The 14,496-nt window shown below is 33.0% G+C and overlaps 1 protein-coding gene across 16 annotated transcripts in view; it reads left to right on the forward strand.

Annotated features, from left to right (window-relative positions):
• CDC42BPA (CDC42 binding protein kinase alpha) overlaps nucleotides 1-14,496 on the forward strand; it is a 245,674-nt gene that overhangs the window by 170,403 nt on the left and 60,775 nt on the right. For 7 of the 16 annotated variants that reach the window (XM_012751185.3, XM_012751190.3, XM_012751186.3 and 4 more), the window contains exons 17-21: nucleotides 778-902; nucleotides 4,063-4,168; nucleotides 4,589-4,737; nucleotides 5,522-5,613; nucleotides 8,329-8,405. In XM_012751185.3, coding sequence (XP_012606639.1) covers nucleotides 778-902; nucleotides 4,063-4,168; nucleotides 4,589-4,737; nucleotides 5,522-5,613; nucleotides 8,329-8,405 — 549 coding nt within the window. Of the gene's footprint in view, nucleotides 1-777; nucleotides 903-4,062; nucleotides 4,169-4,588; nucleotides 4,738-5,521; nucleotides 5,614-8,328; nucleotides 8,406-9,473; nucleotides 9,522-14,496 lie in introns of all 16 variants that reach the window. The other 9 variants (XM_012751184.3, XM_012751187.3, XM_012751188.3 and 6 more) reach the window with 2 other exon arrangements.

Here is a 14,496-nt window from a genome sequence, read left to right on the forward strand (position 1 = left end):
AAGCTGAATTCCCATCAGAAAGAAAAAAAAAAAAAGAAATGAAATTCAGAAGAAAAAGGAATGGCATCTCAAAGTGGAAAGTAAAATAACTGCCAATTTAGAATGCTATGTATACAGCAAAAGTATCTTTCAAAAATGAAGGCAAAAATTCAGAATGTAGAAACTGCAGGACAACCTACTTTTTTCAACAAATAAATTACAAGAAAAATAAAAATGTTGGAGGAGCACCTATATAATAGACTTAAAAAACATATCAAACCATTACGTTGTGTTTACTGATTGGAATCATTACTCATTTTAACAAATTAAGTTTTTTGATTTGTTGAAATAACTGGAAATTTGAACAGTTACTACCTATGTGATAATACAGGAAGGGATAAGAGAGCAAGAGAAAGAACAAATGAAACAAGATTGGCATGCAGGTGATCATTGCTGAAGTTGAGTGGTGAGCTCATGGGAATTCACTTATATTATCCATTTTATATATATTTGAAATTGCAAGTTTTTTTAAAAAAAGGAAATGACATAAAGACATTTTTAGACAACAAATGAGATGATGTTATCAGCAGACTAGGCCATTCCTTAGGCATAGAGAATGTTCACAGAAAAGGTAGCAGGAAAATTCAGAGTACTTGATATTTCCAAATTCATTGACCAGAAGTGTATGTGATAATAAAAAGACAAGTGTTTTTGAGTAGAATATGGTAAGCTATCTGGTTATCCGAGCGTCTTGAATTCCTGGTCCTAAAAGTCACACATCTTAAAATTGCCTTTCAGCTTACCACTTTGTATGAGAACTTAAGTTTACAAAACCAGCAGTTAGAAGAAGAGGTAAAAGATCTAGCAGACAAGAAAGAATCCGTTGCACATTGGGAAGCCCAAATCACAGAAATAATTCAGTGGTGAGTGCTTTTTTAAATGTTTTTGTGAATGATTATAGACATATGCCCAAGTTGGTGTGAATTCCAAGAGGCCATTAACATGTTATTTTTTTCATATTACTGATATGTTATGTGTATTCTGTGTTTTCTGTTGTGATCCATTGTTTCCTAACTCCAACAAATGTCCCATACCAGTTTTTATACAGCTTCACTGAAATCTGATAATACTTTCTAAGGAAAGAAAATGTTACTCTGTTTTAAGTCAGAGTTTGGTCTTTAAAGAACTAACGGAACTCTTCCACTAGCTAAGATCAAAACTGCTATACTTGTGATTATTTTAAGAAACAAAATGCCTGCAAAAAATTTAGAAGGTGAAGATACTGTACTGTCACCCTCTCTCATGATTATAACAGATTAGTTCACACATGGCATTTTAAGAACCTTAAATGGTTACAATTTAGTTTTATCAGCTGTTCCTCAAGCTCTTGGGATTTAATTTGTAGTATTCATGTTAGTAGCCTTCATATTAATTCATTCATTAAATGATGCTGATGCATGTAAAAATTTGAGCATCTTTATAATACACAGAGGAAGTAGACTTTTTTATTTCTAAATGAAAATAGGTAGCTCAACTTTTTATCCTTTTTGGCACATGAGAGGTGTTTAATTTATATTAGAACGTCTAAAGATTGAGCATCCCTAATACAAAACTCTGAAATGTTTCAAAATCTGAAACTTTTTAAGTGCTGACATGATACCACAAGTGGAAAATGCCACACCTGACCTCATGTGACAGTTTGCAGTCAAAACTTTATTTCGTGCACAAAATTAGTAAAAGTATTGTATAAAATTATTTTCAAGCTATGTGTATAAGGTACATATGAAACGTAAATGAATTTCATGTTTGTTCTTGGATCCTATCCCCAAGATATCTCATTATGTATATGGAAATATTCCAAAATCCAACAAAATGTGTAATCTGAAACACTTCTGGAACCCAAGCATTTTGAATAAAGGATACTCAACTTGTAGTTTCTTCATATCTATATCTATATCTGTATATATAAATTTGCTGGGAATTTTAGTTTCCTTTGCTCATATTTTGGTTCAAGTAATTTTCCGTTTTTCTTACTTATGCCAGATTAATAGCCTCCTTCTTAAATAAAATTAAAAATGAGTAAACATTGTATTTTTAAATAATTTTACTCATATGACTCAAGTATTTTGATATTGGCTTAACTATAGAGCTCTTGTGCTTATGACTGTGCCTATTCGGTGCATATAGAGGGAAAGGCCCAGACTGTAGAGATCTTGTTCTGTTCTGTACAGTACAGTTATTGGTTCATTAATGTTTATTTTACATCAGCATCATCAAGTCTACATTTCCGAAGCTTAAACCAGCACTAGTTGAGGTCGATTAGCCTGGCCACTCAAATGATAATACAGTTTTCTTCATTACATGGTAATACAGTATCTTTGTACCCTAAAGAAGGTAATCTTCCCCATCCCCATGTATTCTTTACACTGTAGATCAGATGATTACATGAAAAGATTGCAAAGTTCAAAGAATTTTAGAAGGAAAAAGCCTCTCACTGCACAAATTTTCTTAAAATAATTTCTAAAGCCATTTTTCTTTAAAAGGTAATAAAAATATGTACATGTACGTAGAGCCTAAAATATGTAAATGTCACTAGAGTGGGTAACTTTTTACAATGGTTTTATTGCATCTCTTTTTAGATTCTTTTGCTTATGTTCTACAAAAACCTCCTTCATGAGAACATACAGTTCCAAACCCCTTTTAAAGGGCCTCTTTAAGAGAGATAGATAAATAGATATGAATTTGATTATTCAAGAAGTTTAAATTCTGTAAGATGCTAAATCAAGGGTTAAGATTTAAACATGTCTGCTATATTCATCATGGATACATACTGATTTACCTGAGATATACTTTCCTCATAGCTTCAGTGACCTGAATTCTGTCTGTGAAAACAACCATCGTATACAAAAACAAAATGTCTACACTTCAGAGCATCACAAATTTTAACTCCATTTTTTTTTTCTCTGCACAACATGGCTTTCTGTATACCAATGGTTTTTATTCTTCCAGAGATAGGACTTTTATAGATTTTTATGTGCTGGGCCCCCCACCACTACCACCATTCCCTGTTATTTTGGAGGCGATATAACAAATGCAAACTTTTTCTTGAGAAATTCCAAAATGTAGAATTTATCTTATTGAATATAATTGAAAAACTTTTCTATCTAAAATCATAATAATTTTATCAGTTCCATAGCCTTAAGATAGTAAGTAGAAATTGGGTTTCAGTAGACTCTAAACTTTTCTCTTATTATTTTATTGATCATTTTCAAAAACAGAAGAGCTTAATTACAATACATCCCTAATATTTGCAGAATATCCTACTTCAAACTTAAACATTCTAAATTTGATATATTTCAGTTTTAAAAAGGGTGTGTTGTGTTTTATAAGATGAAATGGCAAAATCCAATTAATGAGAAATCATAGTATTCTTTAGAGAGCCTCACACATGTACGCATGTGTGTTTTTTGTTTATTTGTCTTTTTGAGGCAGAGTCTTGCTCCGTTGCCCAGGCTAGAGTGCCTTGGCATCAGCCTGGCTCACAGCAACCTCAAACTCCTGGGCTCAAGTGATCCTCCTGCCTCAGCCTCCCAAGTAGCTGGGACTATAGGCATGCCCCACCATGCCCAGCTAATTTGTGTGTGTGTGTGTGTGTGTGTGTGTGTGTGTGTGTGTGTGTGTGTGTGTGTATTTAGTTGTCCAGATAATTTCTTTCTATTTTTAGTAGAGACAGGGTCTTACTCTTGTTCAGGCTGGTCTCGAACGCCTAACCTTGAGTGGGCCACCATGCCCAGCCAGCCACATATGTATTAAATGTTAGATTTAAAGAGTTAATTCTGTGGCTTAAGGGTGAAGTTTTATGAGTAACTAAGACTTTCCTACACATCACCAGCTCTAATTTATATATAATTGAACAGTTCAGTAAACTTCTCAGCTGTTGATAGGTAATAGGACTATGGTAGACCCTTTGGAATAAATTATTTAAGACTGTCTTTAAATTTATATCACTTATTTCTGTATGAAGCTTTAAAATAATACATATCACACTGAAGTTTTTCTGTTTTACTTTTGTGTACATTCTAGGGTCAGTGATGAAAAGGATGCACGAGGGTATCTTCAGGCCTTAGCTTCTAAAATGACTGAAGAATTGGAAGCATTAAGAAATTCCAGCTTGGGTACACGAGCAACAGTAAGCTCTATCATTTTGCATGGAGGCTTGTCATATTAGAAAAAAAGAAGGCTCCAAAAACATTATAATAAATACGATTACTTATATCAGTTTGTCTAGGTTGTAGCCCACTATATAGTTTTTCATGAGAAATCAGGTAGGTCTTTTTCAGTTTAGGAAAACATAACACAGAGCTGCTTAACTAATTTAATTTATGTGGATAGCCATTATTGGAAATAACTAATAAAAACCTCATTTGTCTGTATTTATAATTATTTCTGAGTTTAATGAAAAATAATACATTTTCACAAGTAATGTTTTTATTTTATTCTATAATTAGAAAAAGATAGTGCTTATACGTAGCTTCCAAATTCATTTGGGTTACTAACTTTAAATGTTAAAATAGGATGGAGCTAAAAACACAGTCATATTATTTCATAGGATATGCCCTGGAAAATGCGTCGCTTTGCAAAACTGGATATGTCAGCTAGACTGGAGTTGCAGTCAGCTTTAGATGCAGAAATAAGAGCCAAACAGGCCATCCAAGAAGAGCTTAATAAAGTTAAAGCATCTAACATCATAACAGAATGGTAAGATTGAATAATAAATGTCCTATTAGGGTAATCTCTACATTTTGTCAAAAATTACTTGGATAGAAGTTACATGTAAATTTTTTGTTTATAAACTTTTGTTATAAATAATGAAGACAGATTAAATACACTTTACTTAAATGTGCTTGTGTAGCATTGAAAAGGGACAGAACTTTTTCTGGAGCATACAAATTCATCTCAGCATGAAGAGCTACTGAATATCATTCTCTGTGTTGTAATTTGGAATAAGTATGATCTTTTCTCCTTACGCCCAGGACATATGAGTTTACACATTTGTATATAAATCAGGGATACGAGTCAAGTTGAAAAATTATAAACTTACTCATGTATATGCTCCACTTTCATGGTTGCCTAGGAACGAAGTCTAATAGAAATCTAAAACTAACCTCTAACTTTATAGCATTTTTTAATGTAATAATTTAGCTCAGGGTCAGCACACTTTTGCTATAAAGGGCCAGATAGTAAATATTTTAGGCTTTGAGGGCCATTACAGCCTCCATCACCACTACTCAACTTTGTTATTATAGTACAGAAGCAGCTATAGTCAGTACTCATAACTGAATGAGCCTGGCTGTGTTCTAGTAAAACTATGTTTACATACAAGTAGGCAGCAGGCCGTATCTGTCCTTCCTGCAGTTGTTTGTAGTCCCCTAATTTAGTATGACTGATGTTTTAACCAAATGAAGTCCAGCTACATACAAGATGGCTCACTAGCCAGCAGTAAAAATTAATGACATTTTTTTCTTTTTTCTTCTTACTTAAGTAAACTAAAAGATTCAGAGAAGAAGAACTTGGAACTACTATCAGAAATCGAACAACTGATAAAGGACACTGAAGAGCTTAGATCTGAAAAGGGTATGGGAATGTGTGTTTGCATCAACCAGGACTTATTGTTCTGTTGTGAACACATCTTATTACTTGAGAATCACCTTATTGTGTAGGTGGGAGAATTATACACATACCAATTCTGGCACTCATGTATGAATGTGTGTGTATGATGCATTCACATACACACATATTTGGTTGACTGGTTTTTGAGTCATGTTGTTTTACTTGATATACATTGTTTAATGATTTTATAGTAATAGAAAAGTCACTTCGTCATAAATTTGACTAGATTTTCAGTGGTAGTCCATGAATGACATTTTTGTACCTGGAAAAATTTTTCTTATTTTATAATATATTTTATAATATTCTCAAATGTTATAGTATGAGGCAATCCCTCTGACATTGGCAACATATGTTAACATGTTAATATGCTAACATTCAGAATTTGGTAAGGGTACTTGAGCAGGTTTTTTTTTGTTTGTTTGTTTGGTTTAGCACTTTTTATGTGCATAGAACATACAAAATCTTGGAGGGGATTCACTCCCAGGGTAGTTGAGGAAACTGTATGAAATAACTAAAGATTAATCTAACTCACTGTTAATAGAGCAATTTGGTAAGGAAGAATTATTTTGACATTTCAGTGTCTTCTTCCTGTTTGATACTTAAATTTCTCACCCTATTGGATTTCTTAGGATTTATTACCATTTTCTTAAAAACTTTACTTGAGCATTTTTCCACTCATGTGAACACTAACTCAGAGTGCTTGATAGCTCTATTATATGAACTTAAACTTTCTTTCCATAATGTGGACATTAAAAGTATGAAGATTAGGCCGGGCGCGGTGGCTCACGCCTGTAATCCTAGCTCTTGGGAGGCCGAGGCGGGCGGATTGCTCAAGGTCAGGAGTTCAAAACCAGCCTGAGCAAGAGCGAGACCCCATCTCTACTATAAATAGAAAGAAATCAATTGGCCAACTGATATATATATAAAAAATTAGCCGGGCATGGTGGCACATGCCTGTAGTCCCAGCTACCAGGGAGGCTGAGGCAGAAGGATCGCTCGAGCCCAGGAGTTTGAGGTTGCTGTGAGCTAGGCTGACGCCACGGCACTCACTCTAGCCTGGGCAACAAAGCGAGACTCTGTCTCAAAAAAAAAAAAAAAAAAGTATGAAGATTTAATAAAAATAAATTTAGAATGTTATTTTTCTAAAAAGGGGTATCTTATATGCAGTTATTCACAATTCATTTTTCTGACAAATGCTATCACTGATACTGAACTAGTTAGTGGGCTTTACATTATTATGCTTAAATGCTTCCCTGTCATTTCTCAGCCCTGCTGTGCATCTGCTTGTAAAATTGTGAATGACAGAGAGAAATCACATAAAGGAGTTAACCTGAAAAAAGTTGGTGTTCAATAAATTTTAGTGGATTGAATTTCTTAATGAGCAAGAAAAGGAAGGAAACCAGAAAAAATGAATGGGAACTCAGATTAGGAGCACAAGCCATCTTGCTAAAATGAAAATCAAGCTAGGTTTTAATTCATAAAGAGTAAATGGGAGATACATTATTTAGTGAGGAGAAGAAAAAGAGTACATAAGACAACTTGTGGCCCTAAAGGCAATTTAATAGGAATTGTAGAGTATGACTTGCACAGCAGGTGACCTTGATTGCATATTTTTGGAATAAACCTAAACTTGAAAAAAAGAGACTTAAGTTTATCCAATTGCTTTATGAAGGCGTGTTAAACATAGCTTTTTTATTAAGATTTTGAATATTGGAGAATAAAATTTTACTATATGCTATTACTTAAGTAATAGGATGTTGTATTTATATTATGTGGGCAAGGATTATTTTTAATGCTTTGTTTACTTACTATTATCTCCCCAGTGTTTAGAACAGTATCTGGCACATAGTAGGCTCTCAATAAGTGTTTGTTGACTGAATGAATTTCTGAACATACTGCCTTATCTCATAACTATGTTATATTATGAGCGAATAATAGGAAAAGCACACAAAATCAGTTGATGTCAATTCCTAAGGATATAGAAGTAAAAAATGTTGATTGGTTGTTTTCTGCTTTTTCCTCCCTAGTATTTATCATCATTTGTACATTTTAAGAATTATCTTGAAAATTATGCACTTAAAGTTAATACTGTAGCCCAGAGATATGTACAAATTTTTATAAATTCATCCGAGAAAGCTGGGACTTAGATTCTTCATCTTGCCAATAAAACAATTCCTGAAATCAGATTGACAAAGTGTTTTTATAATTAAGTACATTTTTTATCACTGCATTATTTTCTTATAAAAGATTATTTTACATTAGTCAGTGCATACTTTATGCTGATAAGAGTATTTCAAAACAGAAACCTTGTTTGGTATTAAATTAGCTTGGAAAAATAAACAAGATTTTTTATGTTCTATTTTTTAAATTCTCTCAAATGTACTAAAAGATTTAATGTTTTTTTAATGATGTACTATATGGGAAAAGAAAGAAACTCAGTAACTCAAGTACCTCTAGAAGCAAGTATTTCATGCAAAATGATATAATTGAACTATTAAGTGATATTCTAGGAAACACTAATATATTTTAGTTTTTTAAATATTTAAAATTAATAATAGTGATCAGCTTTTAAATACAGTAGTTTGTGAACATCTTTTAATGGATTCAGACAGGAAAGGCTATCCATGAAAATTAGTTTTAATTGTTGTAGTTTAAAAAAAAGTTGCTGCTGTCTTCTAGGTATAGAGCACCAAGACTCACAGCATTCTTTCTTGGCATTTTTGAATACGCCTACCGATGCTCTGGATCAATTTGAAGTAAGTATTAACCCCTTCAAATATCTTTTGTGGTCAATTTAAAATTCACTTTGTGATTTAAAGTTCTATTAAAATAAAAGTTTTATTGCATCCCACATGAGAGGACCTAGAATATTACATAAACAAAAACATATTAGGAAAGGAATATGTTCTGCATTCTTATGGAGACTATACATTTGTATTTAACAAAGTATCTAACAAAGGTCTAAACATGAATCACTGTAAGATTTAACAGCAATTTCATCTTCCCTAAGAAACAATAAGAGCAGAACAATCCCAACTTTTGAAATAATTTTGATACTTTTCTTCTTCTCCAAAGTATAGAGCCACAATAAAAAAAAACAAGAGTAAATGCTAGAGCTCACAATAGGGTATTTTTGCTGGTCTTCAGTCCAAATCAATTCATTTTTTGGGAACGTGTACAAGAAGGAATGCTTTTTGTTAAAAATATTATATAGACTATGTTAGGCAGATTCTATAATAATGAAATACTGGTCATTGGTCACTATTTAAATTCTTTCCTGAAAAAAATCAATTTCATGTCATAAAGTATACTTTGTCTCAGAAAATTAAGTTTGTGGTTATATCTTTATTCAACAAATAATAATCATGTATCTATGTGCAAGGCACTATTCTAAGTGCTGGAGATACAGTAGCAACCAAAATAGAAAAAGTCCCTCCTTCAGAGAACTTACATTCTAGTGGGAGAAGACTTAGAAGTAGGGATTCTGGTGCTTACGTTTAGTTGTTAGCTTCTCAAGTGCTTATATTTAATTCAGTTATTAATGATTTGTCATGAGCTTCATTATATCTATCTCATTTTAGGCACAGTATATGAATCACATTAAATTCCTTTAGGAAAATGAAAAAGAATCACTCTTTAAAAAGTGATTAATGAATCTCTGAGTTTCTTGAGAATAATGACAGTGACTGCTTTTCTCATTTATTTATTTGAATTAATGTCATTTGCCTTTTGATTGTTTTATAAAAATTTTGATTTATTATTTGTTCTTATTAAATTGCTTCATCCATATTTTCTATTTTTTTATTGCTGTATTCGTTAAATAGGATTCCTTTTCTTCTTCCTCATCTTCACTGATTGATTTTTTGGATGACGTAAGTCTTTGATTTTCAAATCAATGCATCCTTCAGTAAAAGAGATCAGTGAATTGATTTGAAGAATTTGACTAGTAATGCAGTCAGTTTTAGAAATAATCACACTTGAAAATTTACCTGTGGGCCAAAATATGCTTCTTTCTTATCTTAAATATAATGAAGGCTTTATCATTATTAAACATAATAAAGTAAAAATATACTTGAAAAATGCTTTGGCCATCGAAGAATCTCTGATTTCCATTCTTTGCAAGAATACTAAAGACTGGAATGTTTATTTAATTACTGTTGCTATATATGTAAATAATTGCTTATTTTTATTTTTCATGGTGATTTCTATTTTACTTTACCCTTTTCTTTTCAGCACTTTACTGTTAAATTTCCATGTTGGTTACAAATAAACCTCTGGCTATATAATCAGCAAAAGTGACTTTTTTATTAAATTCTTCAATAGCTTTTATTGTAACACAATAATAGAGTACAAATCGATTTTTAATGCTGACAGAATTTTTCTTCTAATGTGAAAAATGATTTTAGCTAACATGTGGTATGTGCACTATAAATTGACTACATTATCATTTTCTCTTCTGAATTAATTCTACAAATTTAATAATTTAGAAGTTCCTATTAAATGTGTATCATTCATCTTCTTTGTATTACTGTCTGGCATATACATTCCCTCTATTCCACATTAAATGCCACAGTAATCCTTGTCATAAAGCATTTTGTTATCCTGTTGAACTTTTAGTCTTTGTTGAAATGGGGAATAAAATGGATGCAAATGCAAATGTTGCTCATAGAACTATTTTTAAAACCAGTCGAAATTCTGTAAATGTTTTACTCTTTATGCTTTGTTAGAATACTTATAATGTTCAGAAGAGTAGTCAGCATAATTTCTACTAAAAGAACCTTTTGCTTTGGATGCTTTAAAATTATTGAACAAAAAAGTGATTTTTGATATGTTTGAATGATTTATATCAAAGTGTATGCACATTTTCATTCTAAATGGAAACTTTTTTGTTATTCTTGAGACAAAGAATTATTCTGGTTAATTCTAAAGTGTGATTAAAAGAGAACTCTTCCTCATGTACGGTGGTATTGCATGTTATAATCTTCTATTCAGTATATTAAAGTACTCAATATGGTATTTCTATACAGATATCATTTACATTAAAAAGAAAGGGAAGGAAGTTTGAATAAATTATTTTGGTTCTTTCCACTAGAAAACCATTTTCATTTTTCTTTCTGACTGACTCTTCTTTTCTCCATCCCCTTTCCTCCCACAAAAAAAAAAAAAAAAAAATCTTTGATTATATAACTAGGAACAGTATGTATTATGGCAGATAAATAAGCTCTTCTCGGCAGAAAACCCTACGGGAATGCACACCTCACCCAGGTCCCTGGCCTGTTTTTGCTCTCCGAGGCACTCTGCCACTGGCACCACCTGGCTGTAATGCCTGAGCGCCCGAGTCACAGCCATTTCCCACTGTTAATTTTCCTCCGGGAGTATACTTTCTCATCCTTCACCCACCATTATGCAGCATAAGCTCAAAGCGAACATACAGCTAAATTTTATAGCAGTACAAAGGAACTCCTACTATAAAGTAAAAAGGAGTTGAGTTCACAAAAGCTGCCGAATACTGGTTATTATTCCCTTATTCTCAGTAAGCTGGTTCCCTCCCTTTCTGTATTCCTTTAGCTTCCTTTCTTGTCCGTCAATTCCATTTCACTTAAGTGCTTTCTTCATCACTCAAGCCTTCCACCCGCCACCAGTATGAACCACTCTGCTTTCCTTCACAATTACCGTTGTGAAATGAATAACCGTTGGAAAATGATTTTTGTCAGTCAGGTGAAGGCCAGCAGTAAGCTCACATTTGGAAAATATTTTATATTAATTTATATTTTATGGCATAAACCTGTTTCTCTTTGTAGTTTTTAACTGTGATCACCCCTCCCAGAGTTATCATTCATTTATCTTATCCTCAGAGTTCTAATGGAATGGCATTTTGAACAGTGGTATTCAATTGTTTACCATGCTTGAGTTCAGCATCCAAGATATTTAAAACTTATAAAACTCAAGTTCTTCTGTAGCTCCCTTTCTGTTAAGCATTTGGATCCCTAAGGGACAAATCAAATCTTGATTGTTCTCTGTGGCAAATCTAGTTATACTGTGTATGATGTTCATAATATGTGACAGCCCTCTGTAGTAAGTAGGCAGTAATTCATAATACACATGCTTCTGGTTAGTTTGTTTGTTTGTTTTCTATCTCACTGCTGTAGAAAAGATTATGTTGAAGACCTGAAATTTGAATTGCAGCTAGAACTGTAGGTATAGGAGGGAAGAATGCTAGTGTTAAGCAAAATTACAGAAATCAAGTTTCCTTTGGAGTCTGCATCTCCGATCTGCCCTCAAGAGCCCAGTCCTCTGATTTGTCAGAACTTTACCATCCCTGCCCATTGTCTTTAAAATTACGTTCTGATGTTCTCCTTCTACTTTTACCTACCCACTCAGGCCTATTAAAACCATAGTTCTTTTACTTAAAACAGTACACATAATCACTCTTCCACCCTTAATTTTTCCTCAGCATGTTTTGTGTGTTAATTCAAAATTCAAATGAATGCTGGGATTTTGGCAGTGCGTGAATATGTTCAGATCAAGATGCTTTCATTTTAAGTCACACTATTCAGTCAATCCTCTGTGTGTAAGAGTAGCTTTGACAGAGGAGAAGGAGTGTATGTAATACCAGGCACTTCCTTTCCTCTTGGAAAATGAGAGGAGGCAATCAGGCAGAACAGAATATTTCTTCAACACATTCTGCTTCTGTAAGGATGTAGGCATTTGGGCTTATCTACATGTGGAATCATAGACTTTTAAAGGAGAAAAGTACCTTAGAGAATATTTAGTTCAGTGATTTTAACCATTATTTATCACAGCACTCTCCTATTAGTAAGAATGAATAGATTACTCTCCGATTAATAAGAGTGACTTTTTAGGGTTCTCAGTCTTTAGGAGAATAGGGAAGTGTGGTGATAAATGGTTATGCATAGCATTCTTTAGGACAGATAAAGAAGAGTTTGAGTTAATTTTATAAGAAATTGAGACCACTTTCTAAGTGGTTTCTTGGGTAAGGCACTCCCATATGAGGTATTAAGAAAGCAGTAAAACAAATACCAAGATCCCTTTTAGCTGCGGAAAATACTTCTTCTTCTACTCTTATCTTTTCCCTCAGCCCCATATGTCCAATCCTGGACTGTCTATTATTAGCCCATATTAGGCCCAGCCTCATTCTCTAGGTAACAAGCTGGGTGAGGGGCAAATGGAGTTCAGCAGCTTGGATTTTCTCATTTCTCTCCCTGATGTCTTCCCTTGATCCTAGTGGACCAGATCCAGACTGTCTCCCCAAGCTTATAGCAACTTCCTACTCCGTTCAGTTCATCTTTTTCTTTTCAGTCAAGTCAAATAATGGTTAACTTGACTGTATTAAAGGTAATAATAATTGCAGTTGTATTTATTTCTCCCATATAAGTCAGTGAGCTATTTGCTCTTTATATTTGATAAACATGTTGTCATCTATGAAATATATGCTAGGTAAGTTTTGAGTTTTATTAAGTTACAGTTCTACACTCTGTTCATTTAGTCTGAGTTCATAAAAACAGAAATCGCCACTTGCCTGGCAAATGGGAATGTATTCAACTTGTTTTTTTTAAGTTGTCTGACTCTGGTATACTGAGGAAAGAGTAAATCAAGGAATTAAAGCTCTGGAATATAAAGGAATAGAGGTAGTATCTGTAGCCTGACTGGTGTTCCTAATACTGTTTTCCTTTCCTGTATTCTAGCATATAAGAGTAGAAGGTAGTCTGAGAGTATTGGCAGGCTGAGTTCTAGACTTGGTTTTAACCTCATATAAAATCATACTAAGATATTCCAAAATATTTAATTAATTTTTCATGGTTCCTAGCTTCTGTCATTCATCTGTTGATTTTAACATTGTTTTCTCACCCAGCTTCTTCCACGTTCTGTCATAAGCAATCCCAGAAATCTGAGGCTCGGCAGCATAGTTTTATCTATACCTGGACAAGGTTAATCATGTGTGAGAATAGGTAGGAGACAGAAATTTAAAACATACATTGTAAAGATTTTTAATCCTATTACTAAAATCAGGCCTACCTTCTTCTGAGAAATTATGGCATTCTTGAAATTTCCTCCCTCAATTCTTGTTTTAAAACTTCCACCCACATATTCAGTATAAACCTACTTGAAGATCTCATATTTCAGAGAGTTATCATATGCAGTCCTTCTCAATTTAGGGCAATACATTATATTGTATATAATTGTGTATATAATATATTTTGTCATATGTTATATATGATCTAACAATATATTTAGGCAATCTAGAGAGAAAGGACCGTCTATCTCTTACCTCTTTGGTATTGTATTAAAGACCTCTGGGATTCATTAACTGAACCTTAAAAGCTATTAAATCAGTTATCTACCCTTAAGATGATTTCTTTTGGTCTCTGCTTCTGTGCTTTACCTCCATATTCAGCCTTAAAGTTCTGGTGGCAATTCTTAGGCCTAGATATAAAATACATGTTTTAAAATAGTATATGATTACACATTAAGATGAGGTACTGGTTTACAGTTTACCATGAATCCAATTTCAGTCTTTATAGAAAACCATGGTGTGTGTGAGTTTGTATGAGAAAGAGAAAGAGATAGAATGTTTTCCTCTAATTGTATTTCAGGAAAGAATATAATTTACCCTTTTTTATTAAAAACATAAAAATAGTTGTCTGATTTCTAGGTAAACACTTTGGTAAAAGATTATTGCTGTGGTGATTTAGTATCATTAGTAGCTTTAAACAATGCCAGCTTAGAACATATGTTGTCCTTCATATTCAAAATAATTTGGGGGGAGATATTTTGACTTGTTTTTAATATAGTGATATTATGTTTACTTTAAGGTAGTGATGCTCT

The sequence above is a fragment of the Microcebus murinus genome, chromosome 19 (genome assembly GCF_040939455.1).
Source record: "Microcebus murinus isolate Inina chromosome 19, M.murinus_Inina_mat1.0, whole genome shotgun sequence".
NCBI lineage: Eukaryota > Metazoa > Chordata > Mammalia > Primates > Cheirogaleidae > Microcebus > Microcebus murinus.